Source organism: Aspergillus pseudonomiae (genome assembly GCF_009193645.1).
Source record: "Aspergillus pseudonomiae strain CBS 119388 unplaced genomic scaffold BDV37scaffold_2, whole genome shotgun sequence".
Taxonomy (NCBI): Eukaryota; Fungi; Ascomycota; class Eurotiomycetes; order Eurotiales; family Aspergillaceae; genus Aspergillus; species Aspergillus pseudonomiae.
Window position 1 is genome coordinate 152,079 of NW_022475994.1, and position 23,134 is coordinate 175,212.

General features: G+C 49.2%; 11 protein-coding genes across 11 annotated transcripts; 5 read left to right on the plus strand and 6 right to left on the minus strand.

Annotated features, from left to right (window-relative positions):
• Positions 1 to 1,150: 1,150 nt before the first annotated feature.
• Positions 1,151 to 4,445, plus strand: BDV37DRAFT_277808 (F-box/WD repeat-containing protein; the record flags this gene model as incomplete). The annotated part of the gene is made up of 3 exons (XM_032085867.1): positions 1,151 to 1,447; positions 1,521 to 4,262; positions 4,320 to 4,445. The coding sequence occupies 3 exons, from the start codon at positions 1,151 to 1,153 to the stop codon at positions 4,443 to 4,445; spliced, it is 3,165 nt and encodes a 1,054-aa protein (XP_031946778.1).
• A 617-nt stretch (positions 4,446 to 5,062) lies between these two features.
• Positions 5,063 to 6,686, minus strand: BDV37DRAFT_77157 (translation initiation/elongation factor MRX8). Its single transcript, XM_032091196.1, has 2 exons — positions 5,964 to 6,686; positions 5,063 to 5,893 (listed from the first exon to the last, which is right to left on the minus strand). The coding sequence occupies exons 1-2, from the start codon at positions 6,494 to 6,496 to the stop codon at positions 5,467 to 5,469; spliced, it is 960 nt and encodes a 319-aa protein (XP_031946779.1). The 5' UTR covers positions 6,497 to 6,686; the 3' UTR covers positions 5,063 to 5,466.
• A 62-nt stretch (positions 6,687 to 6,748) lies between these two features.
• BDV37DRAFT_77178 (putative AP-3 adaptor complex subunit sigma) lies at positions 6,749 to 7,521 on the plus strand. The gene is made up of 2 exons (XM_032091197.1): positions 6,749 to 6,877; positions 6,946 to 7,521. Exons 1-2 carry the CDS (start codon positions 6,809 to 6,811, stop codon positions 7,429 to 7,431), a joined length of 555 nt encoding a protein of 184 aa, XP_031946780.1. The 5' UTR covers positions 6,749 to 6,808; the 3' UTR covers positions 7,432 to 7,521.
• BDV37DRAFT_77179 (UbiD family decarboxylase) lies at positions 7,522 to 9,203 on the minus strand. The gene has a single exon (XM_032091198.1). The coding sequence runs from the start codon at positions 9,120 to 9,122 to the stop codon at positions 7,611 to 7,613; it is 1,512 nt and encodes a 503-aa protein (XP_031946781.1). The 5' UTR covers positions 9,123 to 9,203; the 3' UTR covers positions 7,522 to 7,610.
• Positions 9,204 to 9,556: 353 nt separating this feature from the next.
• BDV37DRAFT_235962 (UbiX family flavin prenyltransferase) lies at positions 9,557 to 10,614 on the plus strand. The gene has a single exon (XM_032080566.1). It carries the CDS (start codon positions 9,757 to 9,759, stop codon positions 10,492 to 10,494), a length of 738 nt encoding a protein of 245 aa, XP_031946782.1. The 5' UTR covers positions 9,557 to 9,756; the 3' UTR covers positions 10,495 to 10,614.
• Positions 10,615 to 12,288: 1,674 nt separating this feature from the next.
• BDV37DRAFT_77201 (uncharacterized protein) lies at positions 12,289 to 13,562 on the plus strand. The gene has a single exon (XM_032091200.1). It carries the CDS (start codon positions 12,365 to 12,367, stop codon positions 13,412 to 13,414), a length of 1,050 nt encoding a protein of 349 aa, XP_031946783.1. The 5' UTR covers positions 12,289 to 12,364; the 3' UTR covers positions 13,415 to 13,562.
• Positions 13,563 to 13,813: 251 nt separating this feature from the next.
• BDV37DRAFT_77189 (60S ribosomal protein eL8) lies at positions 13,814 to 15,131 on the plus strand. Its single transcript, XM_032091199.1, has 4 exons — positions 13,814 to 13,870; positions 14,142 to 14,216; positions 14,279 to 14,788; positions 14,842 to 15,131. Exons 1-4 carry the CDS (start codon positions 13,868 to 13,870, stop codon positions 15,040 to 15,042), a joined length of 789 nt encoding a protein of 262 aa, XP_031946784.1. The 5' UTR covers positions 13,814 to 13,867; the 3' UTR covers positions 15,043 to 15,131.
• A 219-nt stretch (positions 15,132 to 15,350) lies between these two features.
• On the minus strand, positions 15,351 to 19,381 carry BDV37DRAFT_235968 (putative spindle pole body component). The gene is made up of 5 exons (XM_032080567.1): positions 18,962 to 19,381; positions 18,708 to 18,789; positions 18,433 to 18,641; positions 15,968 to 18,368; positions 15,351 to 15,912 (listed from the first exon to the last, which is right to left on the minus strand). Exons 2-5 carry the CDS (start codon positions 18,765 to 18,767, stop codon positions 15,874 to 15,876), a joined length of 2,709 nt encoding a protein of 902 aa, XP_031946785.1. The 5' UTR covers positions 18,768 to 18,789; positions 18,962 to 19,381; the 3' UTR covers positions 15,351 to 15,873.
• A 1,096-nt stretch (positions 19,382 to 20,477) lies between these two features.
• BDV37DRAFT_277815 (cytidine deaminase-like protein) lies at positions 20,478 to 21,244 on the minus strand (the record flags this gene model as incomplete). Its single annotated transcript, XM_032085868.1, has 3 exons — positions 20,478 to 20,765; positions 20,831 to 20,964; positions 21,037 to 21,244. The coding sequence occupies 3 exons, from the start codon at positions 21,242 to 21,244 to the stop codon at positions 20,478 to 20,480; spliced, it is 630 nt and encodes a 209-aa protein (XP_031946786.1).
• A 292-nt stretch (positions 21,245 to 21,536) lies between these two features.
• Positions 21,537 to 21,826, minus strand: BDV37DRAFT_235972 (uncharacterized protein). Its single transcript, XM_032080568.1, has one exon. The coding sequence runs from the start codon at positions 21,715 to 21,717 to the stop codon at positions 21,550 to 21,552; it is 168 nt and encodes a 55-aa protein (XP_031946787.1). The 5' UTR covers positions 21,718 to 21,826; the 3' UTR covers positions 21,537 to 21,549.
• Positions 21,827 to 22,192: 366 nt separating this feature from the next.
• On the minus strand, positions 22,193 to 22,837 carry BDV37DRAFT_277816 (uS17 family ribosomal protein; the record flags this gene model as incomplete). Its single annotated transcript, XM_032085869.1, has 1 exon — positions 22,193 to 22,837. The coding sequence occupies one exon, from the start codon at positions 22,835 to 22,837 to the stop codon at positions 22,193 to 22,195; it is 645 nt and encodes a 214-aa protein (XP_031946788.1).
• Between the last annotated feature and the right edge of the window lie 297 nt (positions 22,838 to 23,134).

Sequence of the window (23,134 nt, forward strand, 5' to 3'; positions counted from 1 at the left end):
GGCAAAAAGAACCGGGGGGGGAAGGGAAACTGAATGAACGATTCAAGTCTAGAGAGCATGTAAGCGATGATATGTCAAAAAGACAGGATAGTTAGGTACTAGTAGTACTGTCAACCAAGTAAATTACTCATCTTGAGCATTTGCTAAGCGAAGAGATACATGTCTACTAGGGAGTATGTGTACGTGTACAGCTTTTAGTATCTCTCACCGTTCCCTCATGAATAAGGTACATCACTAATGACTTAACATGGTAGAGTTTGTAGATCTTTAGGTCATGGCCATGCTCTATTTATGGCTACATACCTCCGAATCCTTCTGCTGATATATATATTTTCTTTCATATCCAGGGCACCGCCTTAAGTAATACCGGAAAAATATTTCGGGGGTAAAGATGCGCTTAGAATCGGGGATTCTATATATAACATATGATTGAGACTTTGTTGGTGTTTTGTCTGATGTATCCGAACGTCCATGGGTAATCGAGTTATGATTATGTGTTAGTATTATTAGTTATGAGAAGATTTTCTGATTAATATCGATCGATTGTGCTTTGACAAGTCCCTGCGGGGGAGAGAGCCTCGGGAGTCCGCCCAATCGGGCTAATCCGCCCTAGTGTCTCCCTTGGGTAACTAACGGGATCTAATACACTGAAAAACTAAGACCACCAGAGGAGGCACGACCAACCTGGCACCTCCACCTCTCCCTCCGCCGCCACCTCCTTGTCAGCAGAGCACGCCACGGCTGTCCTTTTTTCTTTCACCCACTTTTCTCTATTTCCTCCATTCCCTTTTCTTAGTCAAGTACGACACGCCGTCCTTATGGCCGTGTTTTAATCACCGCTTTCACCCTCTTCGGCACTTAGATGGTTCTTACAGGCGTGTATGTACCGTGCTGACCGCCCTCGATATACCGGATCGTTTCCCTGGATGAGCATCACCGGCTTTTTTGATAGCAACTCACTCTTTTTGCGTTCTATTATTGTTGAGTACGACTACAAGAAAAAAAAAAATAACGACAGTACCTTGATGTCCCTATAACTGCCGACATCGCCGAAGTCGAGCCCTTATCAGCACAAGGAGACGCGTCTCCCATGCACCTCAGCTAGACATCGTTCACTGGACCCTCGATATATTCGCGCTGGACATACAATATGGACGATCAAGACAATAACAGTGGGCTTGATAATGTGTCAAAGACTGGCTCTGTCGGTCAATTTTCATTTGCCCCTGCTACTCGAACTACCGTTGTGACCACCACGACTACTACGACGACGACTTTCCCTCCGTTATTTATAAAGCCACCCCGCGCAACGCGAGAACTTGACCCTAAGCTGTATCCTCTAGCATCATCCCCCACTCCTTCGTCGTTGAAGAACATCAAATTTGAGATTGGAGGTCATTCCATCGTATTCAATGAACCAGATGATACCGTAAGCGCCGTCAATGAGGTACGTTTTTTATCTGGTTGTCGCTGGTTTGGCTATTCTGCCCATCTGGCCTTCACTAATGTGCTGCTCGTAGTTGAGGGAAAAGGACGATGCGTTGAGAGCCTCTAACGGCCTAGTTCGATCTGTGACTTCAATATGTTCTGATGATACTCAGCTTCCTCGTCGATTTGCTCCTCCCAAAGGGTTTAGTCAACCATCCAATCAGCAGTCGAACTCCAAGCAACATCGTGCACTAGCAGTCCCAGAAACTCGTCAGGGCTCTTTGCGACCGTATCCTGCCAGAGTTCCATCAGAACATTCGATTCGCTCGACCCGTTCACATGGCTCCACACCAACACATCCTGTGGTGGCTGGTTTGGCGACGCCTGAAACGGAAAGCAACAACTATAGTGCAGGTGAAAGCGTATTACCTAGGAGGAGAATTCACAGTGCGAATGCGTCTCGCAGGGAACCACTGCTACGCCCACCTCTGTCTTCCGGAGTCGAATCCCAGGAGGGCTCCAGAGCTCCCAGTACTAGAAAAGACCAACCTGAATCGACTGTTGTCCCCGAAAGGAGCAGACGCTTGACACGTTCAGAGGGTGACCCAAGCAGGCTAGCCATTCCGCAAGAGCTAGAGACAGACGGCGGGCCAGAAGATGAATCGGGAACTTCCACGAGCCAAGATACTGGATATGAAACGTCTCAGGAAGCTCCCCAGCAAAGCTCTCTGGAGTCGATATCACAATTCACAAACCTTGGTGGCGTGACTGTCCAGGACATGTGCCTACCAAGCCCCAGCTTGTCTCCCGTGGCTGCGATGAATGCAATGAATGTCGACTCGTCCTTTGATTCGGCCGAGGATCCCGAAGCCGATACAGATTCCAGCTTCGACAACAACGATCATCGCATTGTGAGCTCTCTACGTGCAGAAGAACTGAGGACTACTGCTCCGCACCGTTCCAGACCTAACCTTTTACCCACAAGTTCCGATACACTACGGCCGACGTCGTTAATGGATATCCCCAGTGTGTTAGACTTCTTTGACTCTGTTCCCGAAGGGCTGAAGACCTACCTTATGTACCAGTTGCTGAGGCGGTGTCCGAAGCCGACTCTGCATTTCGTTGCTGATGTCGTCAATCCAGCCTTAAAATGCGATTTCCTGGCTCTTCTGCCGCTTGAACTAAGCCTAAATATTGTGAAATACTTTGACGTTCAGACAATGTGCCGTGCCGCACAAGTTTCTAAGAAATGGAGGCATATCATCAATTCTGATGAAAAGAGTTGGAAGGAACTTTTCGATAGAGATGGATATGTTCTCCCAGAAGGAGAGCTGGAGCGTGCAATTAGGGAAGGGTGGGGATGGCAGTTTCCCAACGGGGGCGAAGATTACGAGAGGGACCTAAGCATGTCGTCTCCTGTAATCAAACCTGATCCCGAGTCCGGTTCTCCTTCTCTGCAACCACTGCCAGGGCCTAGTGATAGGCCGACGTCTGCGCATCGCCGCCCGAAAAGAAAAGCATGTACACGAGTCTCTAGCCGCAAGCTTGCGAAACGAAAATTATCATCCAGCGGGACCGATAATCCCGAATCCTCTGATTGGAGAATGTCAGTCACTGCGGTAGAAGGGCCCTATGCTGCCGCGAACGCTGCAGCCGCAGCTGTTCCATATCCAGATATTGGCTTACCGTCCCTGCGAGGGCTGCATCTTTACAAATCCCTCTACCAGCGGCACCACTTAATCCATACAAGTTGGATGAAACCCAATGTGAAACCACGTCATATCGCTTTTCGAGCCCATGATCGTCATGTTGTCACTTGTCTCCAGTTTGATACGGATAAGGTTTTGACTGGCAGTGATGATACCAATATCAATGTGTACGACACTAGGACTGGAGCTTTGAGGGCGACGCTTGAGGGACATGAGGGTGGTGTTTGGGCCCTCGAGTACTACGGTAATACTCTGGTTTCTGGTTCGACTGATAGATCAGTGAGAGTTTGGGATATCGAAAGGGCGAGGTGTACTCAGATTTTTCACGGTCATACGTCCACAGTACGATGCTTGCAAATTGTTCTACCGACAGAAGTGGGGAAAAAGGCAGACGGCACCCCTGAGATGATGCCAAAGGAGCCCTTGATCATCACTGGCTCACGAGACTCGAATCTTCGAATTTGGAAGCTGCCTAAACCGGGTGATCCTGTCTACTACCAAAGCGGACCACACGGCGACGATACTGACTGCCCCTACTTTGTCCGCGTTCTTGCAGGGCACCAGCACTCCGTCCGCACGATCGCTGCGCACGGGGATACTCTAGTGAGCGGAAGCTATGACTGCACGGTGAGAGTCTGGAAGATTTCCACTGGAGAAGCTCTTCACCGACTCCAAGGCCATTCCTTAAAAGTGTACAGCGTGGTGCTAGACCACAAAAGAAACCGCTGTATTAGTGGCTCCATGGATAACATGGTGAAAGTGTGGTCCCTCGAAACCGGAGCTCTTTTGTACGACCTTGAGGGCCACTCCTCCCTGGTTGGGCTGCTTGACCTGAAGTGTGATCGACTGGTCTCAGCAGCTGCAGATTCGACCCTGAGGATTTGGGATCCAGAAAATGGTAAATGCAAAAATATGCTGAGCGCTCATACAGGTGCTATCACATGCTTTCAGCATGATGGCCAGAAGGTTATCTCAGGATCTGATAGGACATTAAAAATGTGGGATGTGCGGACTGGGGAGTGCGTGCGAGATCTTCTCACCGACCTTAGCGGGGTATGGCAGGTCAAGTTCAACGACCGAAAATGTGTTGCTGCGGTGCAGCGTGATAGTTTGACTTATATCGAGGTAGGCTCAGTTGGTTAGGTATCTGCTTTTTCCCTCGCTGACTTGATTCTCGTGCAGGTTCTCGACTTTGGTGCTTCTCGCGACGCGGTACCAGAAGATCAGCTAGGCAGACGTATAGTCGTTAATCGCTGGGGCCAGGAAGTCAGCGATGCTGACGAAGACTATGATCTGTCTGACGCCTGATACTATCGCAGCAGCCAGAGCTTGCTCTCGTTTCACCGCTTGGTAGGGCCCTGTATGCCGCGCATGCCCTGCGTTGACGTTGACGAATATCATCACCACCGGTGGTTTCTTTCTTTTCTGGACTTGGAGGCATGAAATATTAATGATACCCAATCTCAAGGAGTTGCTCTCTTCATTATACTTTGCATAGCGCGGTTGGCATACTTTTGACATGCTGTTATGATGACCAGGCGTTTTGGTATCCAAAATGATTATTTTATCACACTCTTACCCGTTTACTACATTATATCCTACTATGACCCCTCACCTTTGCGCCATGTTTCGTGCCACTGCTATATCTCACATGCATATCTCTAAATTTGATCACCAGAGACAAGCGCATCAGCTTTTCCTGTATGCCTGATGATCGGTTCTTATAGAATACATACTATTGACATTTTTATTTTATGAGTCCCACAAGTAACGAAAAGGAGGACATTGGTTTGGTGATATTCTTATGTATTTATAAGCTCCAAATGCCGGCAGTCTGGATGCCAACTCTACACCGACAAAAAGGTGGTCTACCTCATTGATAGAAGCAGTGCCATCACTAACGATGAATAAGCAAAGATATTCATGCCTGGATCTCTAGGTTTCGAAGGACCAATCCCTCGCCGTCATGAGATCAGACCCATTTCGAGTTCTCCACGACAAGTGGTTATTCAACAACCATGCCAACTCAATATAGCTACCTAGGCTGAAAAGGCGGGCGTAGACTCTATTCAATGGTGGCTCTAGGAGACACAAAACTTCCGTGGGGAAGTTTAGATGAAAGAGATCCGCCGTAAATTGCCATGCTGACGGACCGCAACCTAATGTTAACAACCCTCAAAGCTGCTACTAAGGAGTAAGTACTGCTTGCAGGGCCTGGCATTGATTGCCACCTTATGGGATTCACCCTGTGATTAGATGTTATAAGCAAGTCACCTCCGCGGTTTAACTGACTCCTTTTCAAAGACAGGAGTGCTTCTTGAACTACATTTCAAGATGCAGTGGTAGAGATGTGAGCAACCTGCGACTCGGTGGGTACGGGTTGCGCTTTCATAATCCCATCAAATCCAGCAGCCGACAGAATAGCCCAGCGGATTGCGCTGATCCCTAACGACTTTCCGGGGCCGATGGGCGTCTCTGCACTGCATGTCAGGATCTCACCTAAGGCACCAGGTCCTTCCATCCGACCATCAGGTTGAAGGATTGGTCTATAACTTTGCAGCAAGTTCTGTAGTGTAGCGACTTTTGCCGCTGATGCTCCGCTCTTCACCTGACTCTTCTTCTTAGCCAAAATCTTATCCACTTTTGACATGATGATCTGGTGCGGAATGGCATGTTTCCGAAAAAGCATGAGGATGTCCTCGTCTTTCTTCTTAAGACCATGTAAGCTATCTATAAGGAGGAAAGCCCGTCGAAGTCTAGGATCGCGGGTTTACAAGTCAGCTTGGGTGGATCGAATATCCCGAGTACAACCGGGGATGTACTCACTGCCTCCTTCCCTGAAGATACTTCATAATCTCGATACCCCATTCCGTCCTACTCGCTTTTCCATACCCCGGCATATCAAGCAGAACAATTTTCGACTCGCCGCCTTTCGTACCCCCGATTCCGAACGCATTCATCTCTCTCGTTCTCCCCGGTTTTGAAGAAGTCCAGCATATCTCTTTGCCCATGATGGCGTTCAATAATGAGCTTTTCCCGACATTCGAGCGACCAAGGAAGGCAACTTCAGGCTCTACTGATGACATAGGAGTAGTGCGGAATTTGCTAGCGGACCATATTTTGATCGGGGAGTGGCGAGAAGGTGCGAAGAATTTGTCGGCGTAGGTTAAGTCAGTTTCATTTGGTACTCGAGTATCCCAGTAGTAGGAGATATCCGCAGGAGTCAAGTCGTGGAGTGGAACTTTGTTCGGGTTCGAGGGAGGATTCGGGGTGATGGCGGTTGAGAGGGCTCGTCGGAGAGTGAAAGGAAGTCGTTGGCTCGAGCAAGCTGTACATCTGTATATTGTGTGCTTCATCATGAGATCACCGATTTTGGTCTTGTATGAGAGCGATAGGTGGAGTATCAAGATATAGATCAGTAAAGAAACGACAGCATTGTGTTTGCGCTCCGAGAGCTTCTCCAGATAAAATCCAGGATAAGAAAGTCTTCCGAGCACTGGGGAAATCTCGGAAGGGTATTTCTGCCGACATGCCGCCCCGCGGATTCAGGCCGATAAGAGAGCTTACAATAACTCCGTAGCGTCAACTGATATATTAATATCAACTTCATACAATATCCTATAATCCCTTTGCGCAGTTGAACAGAGATATACGATACATAAAACGTCAGAATGATCAACGCGGTTCTCGTCTTCAACAATAATGGGCAGCCGCGGCTGAGCAAGTTCTACACCCAGATTGTTAGTTGGTTAAATATGCACGTCCTTTCCTAGGCAAACTAGCTAATACAAGACCACTTTGAAAATAGGATACACAAACGAAACAATCACTTATACAACAGACCTACGCTCTAGTCGCCCAGCGTCCACCAAGCGCTTGCAACTTCCTGCCTCTCCCTCCATTACTCTCTCGGGGTGCTAGCTCCGGCGCAGAGGGCCCATCCGATGCCCCAACACAAGTGACCTACCGGACATATGCAACTCTTTCTTTCATTATGATTTCAACATCTACCGAGTCCCCGCTTGCGCTTATTGATCTGATTCAAGTCTTCGTCGAGGCGCTGGACCGCATATTCGAGAATGTATGCGAGCTGGATCTTATCTTCGGGTATGAAACGATGCATGCGGTGCTGAGTGAGATGATTGTCGGTGGCGTTGTCGTCGAAACGAATATCGATAAGATTGTTGCTGGGGTGCGGAGTCAAGAGGGCTCTCTAGGGAAGAAGAAGGCTATCCAGGCGGCAAGTTCTAGCGTAGGGCGCGGCGGGTTCCCTGGTATAGGTGCTTGGAGGTGATTCTCTATGATATATATATCTTCTTGTCTTTTTCTAAATTACAATATGCATGTTTGGTTCTTTGAATGGCAAGTTATGGGTTGGAGTTCAGGCGAAATGTGATATGATAGTATGTCCCTGGCACTTGCTATTATGACAGAGGAGTTTATCTAACAAGAGAAATAGAAGTACCGTGTCACCTAGAGAGGCGGGAAGCCATACGCTGTCCAGTTTTCAAGCACCTTTTTCTTAACGTCCTCCGGGTAGGCACCCTGGAAAGACCCTTCTTTCCATGACAGCGTTTTTTCTGTAAACTCACTGGGCAGCATACAGCATTTGACAACTTTCCCATTCGTTCCGGACTTGGACGGCAAGCCGTGTGTGACATAGGGTATGAGGGGGATGTTGGAATATTCGGTGAAAATAAACTCATGCCTGCCAGGCTCACAACGTGTTGCTTCAGCCCAGATGACATCTGAGAGATTGGTTGGATCAATGTAGTCGTTTACCAAGAAGATCTTCGGGATAAACCATCCTGGCTTGGAACCGAATACGGTATGTCCTAATTTGTGGCAGAATTCCTCCATATTCGTGCCCATTTCCACAAGTTTCGAGTGATTCACCTGGAGAACAAACCACAAGCAATGTGATTCAAACGGGCACCAAACCATATTGATAGGAAGGCCGGCCTTCTGACAGATGTTAAGGACCTCTGCAGCTTGCATTGTGCACCAGATGGTGGAATTTTCGTCTGGAGCTCGGCCCGCGACGCAGATTGGGAGAATAGGATCGTTGCGGTAAGTAATGGTGTTGACCTTGAAGATAGGGCACTGAGTTTGATGTCCGGGGAAAACCATGCCATTATATTCGACCATGGGGCCTTCTGGAGCAGTTTCACTAATCGAAACCACCCCTTCAAACACAATCTCTGCATTGGCCGGCACCCAGAGATCGTTTGTTTCGCACTTAACAATGTCAACTGGGGCGTCGGTCAAGGCACCGATGAATTCCGGCTCGTTGGTCCACTTGGGAATGGGCATGCCGCCGACCATGATGGCCGCAGGCGGCACCCCGAAACATACAGCCCATGGCATGTCTTCGCCTTTCTCCTTCCAAAGGTTGAATATTGTCCCAATGTCCTGTCTTGGGATCACCAGTCCAACCAGCTCACGCTTGCCGTGAACCATGCCCCTACTGATGGACCAATTAGTCCATTTCCCATCAGGGCTCTGTACGACATGCATGCCCATTGTTTCGATGAATTTGCCTCCATCATGCTCATGCAAAAGTGGGACAGGCAACTGCGTCAGATCTATATCATCACCATGAATAATATGATCTTTGACGGGGCCGGTCTCGAGTTTCCGGCATGGGATTGGAGGCTTCGACTTGGCCTCGTTGATCCTGTGGATGATCTCATGGCCAGTAGCAGAGGATGGAAGCCCAAGCGACTTAGCTAATCGACAAAGCTGCATGCCAGGACGCTTGCTGTACCCTATGGAGGCTCCGATGACGCGAAACAACCCGTTGTCCTTACGGCCTTTAGGGTTTGTGAACAACGGGGCTCGCTCTCCGGTTTCACACACTTTTCGCACGATGGCTGCGAGCTCCAGGTTGGGGTCGACTTCCTTGGTAATTGTCAGGAGCTCTCCTTCATCTTCCAGCTCTTGAATGAAACGGCGGAAGTCTTTCGCAGCAGCAGTGTAGTCCATATTGCCTGGAAACCTTCGTGGGCACGGAATCGACGATAGGACTAGGTAGCAAATTTAGACGAGGTCCGCTCTTTGTCTTCGTAACAAACCGAAAGCATTAAAGTTTACATTGTAATTCCATTCCACTTAAATAGTAACGCCCTCTGTCTCGTGCGCTACGACATGCATCATACCATAGTCCTTGCATAACTCAACGTCAACATGCAGTCGGAACAATCACCCGAGTTTCCCCAATTTGGGGATCTCGAGACCACCACGTACCCCAATTCGCCATTGATCGGCCCCGCAACCGAGCAGCTGACCCTATAATATTAGCAGCTATGGTATAGCTGCTGCATACGCTGTTGCAAGAATATTAAATGTCGTCAATGGGGTAGAATTGCTGAGAATTTTTCTCCAATTCTTGTTTTCGCTTAGACAGGCTCTAGATATCACGGCAACAATATGGGGAGGTAACTACCAAAATGTTGAGGATATTTCCCAAAGCATAACCTGGAATCCACAAGAAAGATAGCTATAGGCTAGTTCAGTTCGGCTGTCCTATAGTATACCCGCATAGGTATGCAGTATAAGGCCGGCACTGCAGTCCATCGCAAACTCCAACCTCAGAACACCACATGTACCGTCGCACAAGATGGGCTGGATTGGCAGTGCTATCATCGTCCTTGTAGGGAGCCTTCTCTACCTAACAAACCGGTTCCCGAATCTACGCATATCTCGGTTTCCCTACAAATGGGACACAAAGGCACCAGCTATGGCGATGACAGAAACAACCCCACAATCCACACGTCTTCAGACCCAACCAACCCGGCCAATGCGAATCATCGTCGCAATGACAGGCGCAACGGGGGCAATCCTAGGCATCCGCCTCCTCGAACGCCTGCGAGAAATGAACGTCGAAACGCACCTAGTCATCAGCCGCTGGGCGGTCGAGACAATCAAATACGAAACCAAGTATACAGCGAACGACGTGCGCGCCCTCGCTACCCGAACCTACCCGGTGAATGATGCCGCCGCAGCCATCTCGAGCGGCTCGTTTCAGGCTGACGGGATGATCATCGTGCCGTGCAGTATGAGGACGCTGAGCGCGGTGCGGACGGGGTTCGCCGATGACTTGATCTGCAGAGCAGCCGATGTAACGTTGAAGGAGAGGAGGAAACTTGTATTGGTCGTGAGGGAGACGCCGCTCAGTGGCATTCATTTGGAGAATATGTTAGATCTAACCCGTTATGGAGCGGTGATCTTTCCGCCCATGCCTGCGTTTTATACGATGCCGCAGAGCGTGGATGATATCGTTACGCAGAGTGTGGGCAGGATGTTGGATATGTTTGGCTTGGATGCTGGGAATTTCGAACGGTGGGATGGGTTTTGATCACATTTTACTAGCAGTTACTTGGTGTTTTTATAGAGGTTATCTTGTGTGACTGTCCGTTGGTGGGGTGTGCATTTATTAATCTACAGCAATCAGTGATCATATAGCACTAGTCCTTCCCTCTTGCAACCATCTTTATCTGTGCCGATCTTGATATCGCAATAGACCAATACGGGCTACTAGGGCAAAGGACCCGTGGCCCGTATCCACTTCCTTTCTATATTTAGACGCATACGCTGCCTGAAAAGTAGACCTGGCTTGTGAACTATGGCAGATGAACAAGTAGCATTATATCTTCAACCCTTGCATTAGAACTATCAAGGCCAGTGGCTTTAAAGGATAGATCTAGAATAGCAGAACCTGCTCTGGAATATGTAGTGCGAACATGTCAGGACCCAGAACCTAAACGTTTGAATGAGTGCTTACTTTGAGCTGGGTTGCAAGAATAGGTCAGGAGGGGCTCTTCTTTCCATTAGTATCAGGTAGATTGCAATGTTGAGTACATAGACGGGAACCATTATTTGGGCAAAAGATAATACCAGAAAGGGCCTATAGCCTTTCATATTATTCCGTATCCCTCGATTAGGGTGGTCTGGGCAAACTTTGACGCGTATTTTCCTTTTCTCTTGCCTGTGATATTATACAATAGCAACCATATCATTACTCTAAACATTATAGTAGCTATCTTCCAGATCTAGATCTTTCTTCATATAATCTTGTATATGCAAGGTCTGAGACATTGGGAGTATAACCATTCTTCTATTGACTAGGGTTCAGGTCTCCAACCTACCCAACAATTGCAGACCATAGATGGATGTGATAGAACAACTGTTGTAACAGATTAATGAACTCCCAAATATATGAGTTATTCTGTACTTCAACGTATACCGCAGTTATCATGGCCCTAGTCCCAATTGATCTAAATGGGAGATTCACACATCAATAGACATATGCGCCCCATGCGCCCCGTACATGGCCAACTAACCAACCTTCTGTCATCTGCAGACAGTACCAAAGGCTGCGATCAATGCATCTTCCTCCGCGGAGTATGTTCCGCACATCTTAATGAATGAAGCGAAACAGGCGACGGCTGTCGGAAGCTGGCTTTCCGACACTGGGCAAATGTCAAGTGGGCTCACTAGCCTTGAAAGGCAAGAGGACAGCCGAAAGGGCCCCAGAAAAGTACGCCAGAACCCAGCACTGATGCCCTCCATTGGGCTCGGCTCGGTGTCCCCTTGTCGATCTGCAGTGGAGATGCCTCTCTAAGGACCCAATAGAGAGACAATACCTATCGGCTTCGGCCTTTGGAATGGAGCGAAAACTCCGAACGAGGCCATTCATTGTTACCAGAACATCAATGCAATGCATTAATGTGACAAAAGTGTCATGTAAAGATCCGCCATGGTGGAGTAGGCTTTTCAGCACTGATTGGCGTAGTCGCAACCCCATAACCGGGGTTTGATTATGACAGGCTCGTCCGGGGCGCCGGTCTGCTGACCAGGCCCAAGCCTACTGCATGATAACAAGATTGTCCCTCAGCTATCTGTAAGAAACGAAATCATCCACCTCGGAGATGACTTACCAAGTCCCCATACCCTACGCCGAAGTTCCATCAGAGTGACATCCACTCCCTAAAACCATGTTTGATTGGCTGATGATCGTTATTCGGAGGGCTACCAGCGGTTATGTACTGCGCGAAAGTTCCGGCAGGAGTAATCATGGCGTTTCTAACGGAAGTGAGTGGAGCATAAACCTACTTAAATAGCATCGAAGCTCCTCGATCACACCATCGCTTTACGGGATTTCACCATCCAGTTCTTCTTTGATTGATCCAGTCACGTTTAAGCTTATCGATCCCCTATACTTCAATATGGCCCCCCGTCGACTTCTCCTCGTCAGCTATCCCCGTACAGCATCCAATCTCCTTCTGAAGATCCTTGCTCTATCAGATCAACCCAATGTCATCTCCAATGAGCAGGGAGGCTACTTCTTCATGAAACCCTATACTACTGCCTCCAAGGATGGTCGCATTTATAAGCCAGTCGACCAATGGACTACCGAAGAGTGCGATGAAGTCCGGTCTGCCTTCCAGGAATGTCTGGACAACCTGGAGGAATACAGCAGCCGTGCCGAAAAAGAAGGCAAAATGATGGTCACCAAAGAGCATGCTTTCTGGCTCTGCAACCCAACGGCATTCAGCCGGATGATCCATGGCACCAATGGTAGCTATGACTCCCTATTCCATGTCCAAGTCCCAGCCACCTATGGGGCCTCCCAGACTTTCTCCCCAAATAATGAAACCGTCTTTCCGGACGAGTATCTGCGCACCTGGCGCCTAGCGTTCATCATTCGTCATCCGGCGCTGGTGTTCCCGTCCCTTTATCGTGCAATGATGAAGATGGTGGCCGTTGGTGTTCTTCAAAAAGAGGAGCTGCCTGGCGTCTTAGAGACGAATATGTCGTTGAAGTGGACTCGGATGCTCTACAACTACGGCATGGAGAACAATGACTCCGACTCCCAGCCATTGTTGCTGGACGCCCATGATGTGATTCACAATCCTGATGTGATAGCTCGATTCTGCGAGCTGGCGGGCCTGGATTCCAACAAACTCAAGTTTGAGTGGGAGAAGAAGGCAGATGCTAATGGTGCGCCGAATAACGGAAGCCCGGTCGAACAGAGAGACTCTACTGGGCAAGATGTGCGCTTTCATAGCCAGAAAGCTCATGCAATCATGCTCTCTAGTCTAGCGGGATCATCTGGGGTTTTGAAAGATAAGGCGCCAGTGACACTGGACGTCGCTACTGAGGCCCTCAAATGGAGGGAGGAATTTGGTGAGGACACCAGTCTTCTTCTTGAGAAGGCGGTCCTAGCAGCCATGCCAGATTACGAATTCTTGAAGGCTAGGCGTGTTCAACTGTGATTTGGGGAGAACACAAGACCTAACGCGAACGGCGAAACTACTGCAGAGAACATGGTGGTTGGCACGCAACAATGTGGTAGTCCAAGATATCAACTTAGATGAAGTCTGGGATAAATAGAGTGGTTACGAATATTAACGATTGGTTCATGAGTAAGCTGATGAAAGGAAGGACGTCCTATTGTATACTTGTAAAATGCAACGAATAGGAGTTCAATGTAGGAAGAGGCTTCCTGATAGGGAAAGGGACCATAAACGTCAGAGGGCTAGCCCTAGGTCACGTGGGGGTGTGATTTGGAACCGGATCGGCTAGTAAATTTATCCGCACTAGCGCGGCCCACGCACGAAGCGACTAGCTTTTCTTTTCTGCTAAGCTGAAATTACTTCGAACCTTCCCTTCTTCTTCTCTTCGTCAATCCCGTCACCCAGCGCCGTTGCGGAACTCAGTCGACAACAATGGTAAGCATATAACGTCCAGTTGATTTGGTTGTCTAGCTTTCGAAAACCTCTGCGACATGTCGTGAGACGATCTCGTCGGCTTCATTTCGCAAGTCTCGAAGCATATTCCGCTGTTCGCACAAGTCCTTCGGGATGCGAGCGTCAGCGATGATTTGGCTGGAGACACCGGTCTAGGAGTTGAAATACACACTAGATCGGTGTTCTCTTTAGAGTTCAAGGAAGATGCAGCGTTGGTGGACACGATGTGCTGATCTTCTTTTCTCAATGATAGCCTCCCAAGTCCGGAAAGAAGGCCGCCCCTCTGCCCTACCCCCAGGGCAAGGCTGGTTCTAAGAAGGCCCCTAAGGTATGTAGAAAAAGGATTTTCCCCCTAGCTAGGAAGCACATAGGATGCTAATATGCGACTAGAACCCTCTCATCGAGAAGCGCTCCCGCAACTTCGGCATTGGCCAGGACATCCAGCCCAAGCGCAACCTCGGCCGTTTCGTTAAGTGGCCCGAGTATGTCCGTCTTCAGCGCCAGAAGAAGATCTTGAACCTCCGTCTCAAGGTCCCCCCTGCCATTGCCCAGTTCCAGAGCACCCTGGACCGCAACTCCGCTGCCCAGACCTTCAAGCTCCTCAACAAGTACCGCCCTGAGACCAAGGCCGAGAAGAAGGAGCGTCTCCTCGCTGAGGCTACCGCCGTTGCCGAGGGCAAGAAGAAGGAGGATGTCTCCAAGAAGCCCTACCACGTCAAGTACGGTCTTAACCACGTTGTCGGCCTCGTTGAGAACAAGAAGGCTTCCCTTGTCCTCATCGCCCACGACGTTGACCCCATTGAGCTGGTTGTCTTCCTTCCCGCTCTCTGCCGCAAGATGGGTGTCCCTTACGCCATTGTTAAGGGCAAGGCTCGTCTCGGTACCGTTGTCCACAAGAAGGTAAGAATCTCTCATGATTATGTATTAAGAATCAGTACTAATCCGACCCTCAGACCGCTGCTGTCCTCGCTCTGACTGAGGTCCGCTCTGAGGACCAGTCTGAGTTCGCCAAGCTCCTCTCCACCATCAAGGAGGGCTACACCGACAAGTACGAGGAGTCCCGCCGTCACTGGGGTGGTGGTATCATGGGCGCCAAGGCCGTCGCCCGCCAGGAGAAGAAGCGCAAGGCCGTTGAGTCCGCTGTCAAGATCTAAACTAGTCCATATGTCTAGTCTAGTTCCGCAAGGACGGGTTTTCCAACGATCTTAATGACAAAATTTTGCGCTCCGGATACCAAAAATTGGGATTAATTGTTCAAAAGCAAATCGCGGCCACGGTTTCTGGGAATGGTGTTAAGGGCTCGGTTAACTTATTGATGGCATAATAGCTTACATGGTTGGAGAGCTTTTGGCACCCAATCCTCAATCCCAATCCATCTTGATGGTCCACTCTGTTTCTTTCACTCTTATGTACACGTCGCAGATACCCATGAATGCTATTTCACACTTCAACCCAACCGCCCTCGTAGCACGCCTTCATATAAGCATTCATGTGCGGTCTGCTCTAGTAGCTTCCCAGTCGTAGAAGTAATTCATGCTATGATACTTTGTCTTACAACTTTCTCTTCTGCTTCAAACTTAGGAAACAATGTGGAGCCCGCCCGGATTGCAAGTTAATAAATGATTATAACCTGGGGACCCTTCCCCCTGGTAATGCCATGCCCGTACAATACACCGCATGCGTACATATGGTGAAACATCTATACATGAAAGAAAGCGTCCTGGTATGAAGTCAAACCCAAAATAAAATGCAGCTAGACAATGCCCACCCCCCTAAACGTATTTTAATGATCCACCGAAGACAAGCAAAAGCCCACAATCTGAAGCGCACAAAACAAGCAATTAAGAGCCAGCCAGCCCACCCAAGCCCAAGGAGCACCCGCCAAACCGTATGTAAAACAACAAGAACGCAATAGGGAGAGGATGTAGAAAGGGGATAGGATTAAAGAGGGTCAGAGAAGGAGGAAACATGAATTCGTTCAGTCGTTAGCGTTGAGCCGGTGGTCGTGTGAGTCCTTGCCTAGCCTGCACCATTCTACGTCAGAGTTGATCCAAAAATTGGGACATTGGAGATACGTACCTTCATTTGTTCTATCCTTGCTTTAAGCTGGCTCGTCACCTCGGCAGCTCGCTTCCAGTTCTCCGCTGGCTCCGTACTTCTCGTTGGCTGGTCATCTCCTGAAGCATTACTAGAACCCAGCATTGAAGACCGGGTGGGACTACCCATTCCGGAATAACTGGTGCCAAAAGTAGGGCTTAGCTTCCGTCGGCCGAGACCTCCATCTCTGCTGCCCAGGCCTGGAGATTCCAGACCACTGTTCTCCTTCTCTTCACTTGGGCTGGCTGAAGCATAGCTCCTTGGCCTTGAACTCTCGAATCGTGACCCCATGTGGTAACCACGTGCCAAAGGACCCTGGCCATTGCTGGCTGCGTCCTGATAAACTGATCCGGCATCTCCATATCCCATACTAATCCCTTCAGGTAGAGTGTTGGGCGGGCTGATAGCGCTAGCGCGAAGGGCCCTTGCCAACTCACGTTTCAGACGGTCGATTTCCCGCTGCTGCTTCTGAACACTCTGTTCTGCGGTCTCTGCATCACTCCGAGCCCTAACCAGTTGGGTTTCCTTGGCCTTGATACTCAGAACATCCCTCGTGTGATCTTCAATGAGTTGTGCATTCTGATCCTGAAGTTCTGTCACTTGTGATTTCAATTTGGTCCTCTCTGACTTCAAGTCTTCAACAAGTCGGGTAAACTTCTCTTGTTCGAGACGCAGTTCCTCTAACTCGGCCCGCTCAATAGCCGACATTCCAGTCAGGGGAGGCGCCGCTGGTGGAGGCGAAGGCTCGCGAGGAGCGGCTGGCTTGGCGATAGGACGGCCTGCAAGTCCTCTACCAAGACCAAACTTGGGGGCAGCAGGAGCCGCGGGTTGCTCCTCAGAAGGAGGAGAAACAACCCGTCGTGGCGACGCTATACCTCCGGGACCACCCAGCTTTTTCTTAAGACCAGAACCTGGTGCGGGAAGGCCACCAGCCTTAGGACCGCCCAATCTAGATGGTACAGCCTTCTTAGGAGGTGAGGGAGCAGGCGCTGGTTCTTCAGCTGGTGGCGGTGCCGCAGCTGGAGGGGGTTTTTTCATTCCCACTGCCGGCTTTTTCCCACCGACGACTTTTTTACCAGCCGCCGGCACAGCCTTGGGTGCACCAACAATAGGCTTAGGTCTATCTTTCGCTTTGACCTCGGCGGTATCGAAAAACTCCTTAATCTTCGTCTTTCTGATATCATCGAGGCCCTCAAGGTAGGGGTTCATCGCTCGTTCGCCCATGATCTTCATCAATGTACCAAGGATTTCAGCTCCTCCCGACCGGTTGACCTCACTGGATTCGGTGAGAAGCTTAGTCGCCGCTTCAGCAATCGACTTGACCTCCGCTTTCGACGGTACATCCCTGGTGGTACGGAGACAGCGGATAAGGAATTTGAGTGTTTCTTGCTTCACTTGCGGATTCTTATGCTTCAAAAACTCCAGAATCTCCTCCAAGCAGTCTGTCAAAGTAGTCGATGCGAAGACCGAGTCTAAAGCTTGGCCCAATGCCTCTGCAACGCTCTGTTTCTTTTCCTTCAGGCGTTCCAGCATAGGAGCCATAATGCTTGAGCGGTATTTGCCGAATCCGCTCCGAAGGCCTTTAGCGAGTAAGTCGACACAGTTGGCAGCGACGGTCACAACCGCAATGTTGGCGTCTTTCATGCGAGCGGCTAGCGCGCGCACAATATCGTCGTATGGCCCATCCTTGATTCTCGGGACGTTCAGTGCTGAATGGAGAGCATCCAGTGCCTCCTTCCGGTCTTTCCACTTCGATGAGGATAGTTGATCGTGTAGATCTTTCGGAACTTTGGGCATCACGTCAACAGGTTCTGCGAGGTCAAAAGCGTCAACCTCTTCGCCGTCTTCATCCCCGTACTCTTCACCTCCTTCTTCGGCTTCACCATCTTCGGGGGCTGCGCTGGCGGCAGCCATCGCGTCCTGCTGGGCTCTAGTTAATCTCTCTTGTTTCGGTGGTGGCTCTTGTTTGACGTTTTCAAAGAGTTTCTCTAAGTCGGTTTGCTGGACTGGCTTTAGTTCGGCCCAGAAAAGAGGTTTAATGGCTTCTTTCAACCACCGGTACATTTCCACTGTGAGACTTTGCGCTTCTGCGCGAACGTTCTTGTCTGCATGTCCGAATACCTTGGGCAGGGCCTTAAGAACCGGCTTGGGGTCGACAATCTTGCATCCGAAGTTGTGATAGATTGTTCTCAAGCCAGTCAATGTCGCAGCAATAACCTTGGGTACCTTGTGTGATAGTCCAGGCAGTATCTCTTCGATCACGGGGTCTGCTTTATCTAATTCGACTAATAGTAGAAGGGCTTCTTGAGCGTTCGTCTTTGCTGCCGGTCTTGTAGATGGAAGACCCTTTTCTACAATGGGAAAAACTGTGATGGCACGAGACCTTTTCGGGGAAACATTAGCCACCCCTATCGTAGGGCAGTGTAAATCATCCAAGAACATCATACCTTGTGCAAGCCTGAACACCTCCGAATTTTAAGAAAGCGCAGTAGGCCGCGAGGCCATCTTGTTGGGCCGCGACGTTGGAATCTGCAACCGCTCCTTTCCATAGGCCCGCGTCTTGGATGAACGGTGTGAAAACGGGGTCTGATTCATCCGGGGATTTCTCGAACTGTTGTTTGGCATCTTCATAACCTCCCTTACGCACTTTCCAGTTCTACATTGGCGATGACGAGATATTAGTCGACGGGAATCGAGTGAAATCGTCGAGGGCGGGGCTAACCTTGTGTGCGAATCGTTCGGGCAGTGGGAGAGAGGAGAAGTCCTCCTCTCCGTCAGCCATAATGACGGCGATCTAAAGTGCACTAGGAGAGAGACTAGTCAGTCAAGTCCTGAGATTCTGCGACGGCAAATGTGCCATCTGTGTGCGATCTCAAGGGTCACAGGCACAGTAGAACATGTCTATATATTTCGGTATACAGATACCACTGTACAAATTGAGGGTTGGGTAGATTCTCTCTTATACATCGCACACACCTTAAACTTGCAGAAGGTTGCAGGGCTCGTGCGGTTGGGCAGTTAACCGTATGTTAAGCCACGCACAACGGGTATCCAAAGAAAAGTATAACTCAATGTCGGAGGGAGTCAGGATGACAAGGATCGATGTTCTGCCGTTGAAAGTAGGAACCGGACAGAACCCGTGGGGTCAAAGGGTGGATGGAAGTTCAATCAGACCAGCAGAGTGGGAGAGAGAAAGAGACGAAGTAAACAACGGGCAAGTCGCTCCGGTGACTTCGCGACCCAAAAGGGAGAGTGGACGGACTGGTCTTTTTTTCTGCCAATCTTGTCCGGCTTGTCTTCCCCGCGGATCAACAAAAACAAACACACTTTATTCTTTTCCTGTAACTTATTTACTTAAGTTATTCACACCTCCCATGGCTGATCGCTTGGGGTGATTTGATTTATTAAAGTTTGATTGACAACCCCTGAATCGAGAATTCCATTATTTGACCATCTACTGAGTACTCCCTCTGAGAAAGACAATTTATATTCATCGTATGATTTACTGCAATATATTCTTAGACCTTTGGGGCGATTTCGCCATTTAATGCACCACAGACCACGCTAGACCAGTAGACAGAACTGATAGGTGGGTCAACATTGAATCCTAATGAGAGTTAAAGACGCTCTGACAAGGCAGATACGATGTATCACTCTAACCACAGTAATATTCCACATTAAGAAACCCCTTTTCATTGCATCTTCTGTGGCTGTCATTCACCGAGGAGAATTCCCTGGAGATCATTTTCATTACACGTGATCCTTCGCATTGGGACGTAACTATATACTCCATATTATCGCCAAAGGATGCCATACGCTGACAGGTTCCTGGACTTCAATAATGTGTCCTCATGGTATCCACGAATAACGCCCTGCCATAGAGATAGAAGTCAGAAACAAAGCTCTATATTACACAATATAGCTGGAAAAAAAAAGACGCTTGTTGCCCCAGAGGAATGCGAGCTTGTCTCTATAAGGTAGAGAGAAACCCGGTGGATTGGCATACCAATACCACGTTGAGACTGTTGTTAGGGGCTCATAATTCATCTAGAAAATGCACGAATAATATTCAAGCAGCTTAGGGCAAAGAACTCACCTTGACTAATGCCAACAACTAAGCAGCTACGTATTCCTGCCAATATTGTATAGACCAACATCAGCCCTATCAGCCCTACCATGTCAAATTCCCCCAAAGAATCATCTTGCCCTAAGCATAAAGCCTAAACTTGATAGTCACATTCCCCAAAGGCCCACTAGTCTGCCCCGATCCTCCAAACTGCGTAATCTCATATCCCCATTCCGGGTCCTCGCCATTCGGCGTGGTCACCTTCAGCTTGTTCCCTCCCACAGTCCATGGACTATCCCAGTAAACATTCTTATCCACGGAGCCGTTCCGAGAACGCAACATACTACTATCATAGCTAGAGACTATCTCGCACAGCCCATATAACCCTAACACGGATGGACACAATTCAGATCTCTAACATACATCCTACTTCAATTCATCCCTTGTAGAAACACGACACGTAGTACCATTACCAGAACGCGAGCAGCCATCAGGGCAAGGGTAAGCCGGGTCAAACTGCCACAAAAAGTACGGATCCGTCTCATTCGCAAGAACATCCCCCATCAAGAGAGTCTGGGACGACAAGTCTAAAGAAGCCTGAAAGACCTCCAGCGAGGATATATGGATCTGGGACCAGCCCTTCCGGACTAACGTGTGAATTGAAGTCCCGTAGACATACTCCTTAAACCCTGCCCACCGAATGGCAGAGGCGCACTTTCTCATCGTTAACCTCCAGATATATGTCTTGCAATATGAAGCGTCGGGGACAATGTACTTACCATAGGACAACTCTCGGCGTTGGTATACAATGTCAAATCGACAAATGCAGCTTGAGCTTCAGAGGCCGTTAGTCGAAATCGGCCATGTGGATCTGTCAGAATGGCAGTGCAGTTTGTGATGGCTGCTATTTCTCCTGGAGGGTATCGATCTCCATCAGCAACAGATGGGGGAGACTACTATGGGAGGGAGGTTTGGGGTATGGTACCGTGTAAGGCCGGGTTTCCTGTCTGGCGATTCTGGTTGACGCCAATGCATATCAGATCCCCAAGTCCATCAGTGTCAGTGTGGTTAACGACGGCAGTGCCAAACGCAGCGAATGGACAGGGAGAGCCGCTTAGTTCGCCCAATGCTTCATTTGCTCGACGCATCCAGTACGCTCTAGTTGAGAGAGGAATATCCCTGGTGATTAGCATTGAATCGGGAATCGTACTCGAAAGGATCGTCTGAAAGAAGCACAGGAGAATGGTAATAGGCAAGGTAAACATATGCATTTTGCACATCAGAGAAGCAAGTAGCTGTACTTTGAGTTTGATAGGCCATGGATATGAAATGGTTCTTACGGCCTATTTAAAATTCAGTGTATCGTACCAGATAGCACTAGCATCATGAGACGCGGGGTCTTATCTATTTTCCCTGTCCCCGGCGACTCTAGGTGCTTGCCCGGAAAGATAAGCTGGAACCATGGGTCTAAGGCCATGATAAATCTACTGATAATACCTTAGTGATAGGGTGATGTTGACTGACTCCGAGCTACTAGCAAGTATATCTGCAAAACAGATACTCCCACTGAAAGTGTTCTTAAAATAGTGAGTCTTCTATACTCAAATCTACCCAAGCACATCCCAAGAATACGGATGTATTCCCTCAGAGACCTGTTTTGTTCCATTTAGCTCGCATGTTAGTCAATTGCACCTTGATCGAAACCTTGGAGATACGCTTTTTCTAGTCTCCAGTGATCACTCAATCCATCCAGTAACTGGACGTTAGGATACAGGCCTATAGAAACGCATTCAGTCAGTGATAGTCCAGAATTAGCACTTCTGAGATCCAAGCTTAATGCCAGACTCCAATCCGAAACAGACTATACGTTGTCTTCCTTGAGTTCAAGCTACATGTCAGCTTCTCGATCAACCATTACAAGACGCCAAAGTCAAATTCCAAAGCTTACATTTCTATAATACGACTGGCCAATATGAGTAAGTGTTGCAAAGAAAAGACTGGTAGCACACATGCGCAGTGAGATATAATACATTCGGAAAGAGTCGACACACAAAGATAGAACACAGCTCTCTGAGCCCAATATTTATCTTATACAGTCAAAGAGAAATGCCAAAGAATGACAAGCGGAGTATACTCGCCTTCTACTGGGCCCCAGTACGCTCATATACTAGCCTCCTGATCCGTCCAACGTGCTCTTGTCCTCCTAAGCTCTGGCCCTCGCCACCCTCTGCTCTTTTGGCTTCCCTGCGCTCCCACTTGACAGTTCGCTTGGCCACGCGCTCTGCGTCCCGCTCTTCACGTGTCATAACAGCCGGTCTGTCTTCAATTGCCTCGCCGAACGGCGCAATGATCCTCTCAACGACATGACGCACATTTCGGCTCTTTGGGTATCCAGAGGAGAACTCGATGACGTCCCCTTCGCGCAGGGAGTTCTTTGGGTCGGACACAAGATATGTCGTAACCTTCGGATATGTCTTGCGAATGTGACTGTCCCACATGGTGTGGCGATGGGAGACGCGGACAGTACGGTCCATGCGGCCGACGGAGACCACAGTGCCGGTCTTCAAGGTATAGGGGTAGCTGCGGAGGGAAGGAGGAGCCACCGATGGAGTGGAAGGTGCTGTAGACGATTGGGTTTCCGTGGGTGTAGCGGTCGTCGAATTCAAGCGGCGGATTGGTGTCGAGATGGTAGAGTAGATGTGTGCGGCGGAGGATGAGGTCGAAGTAGGTCTGACGATAGAAGAGCGAAGGGGCTGCATCGCCCGGAAGAGGTTGCTTGGACGCATTTTCGTATGAGTAGAGTGGTTCCTCTGTGTTCTTAATGCTTGTTCCTATGGGTGCGATAAAGCCCGACTCGGTGATTCCTCAAAGGCGCGTGCGGTTGTCGCGGATCGAGAGTGAATTTCACGTCCGCAAAGTTTCGACTCAAGCCCAATCTTAGTCCGATAATAGTACAATTGGGCAATATGTTCTCGTCTCAACAAAAACTCAGGCGGCGTCTCCGGTGGAGGAGCGTCAAATCCGCGGACGAGGCCTTCCAGAATTTCTCGCCGGTGTTTGCACTGTTTGCATACCGCACCATG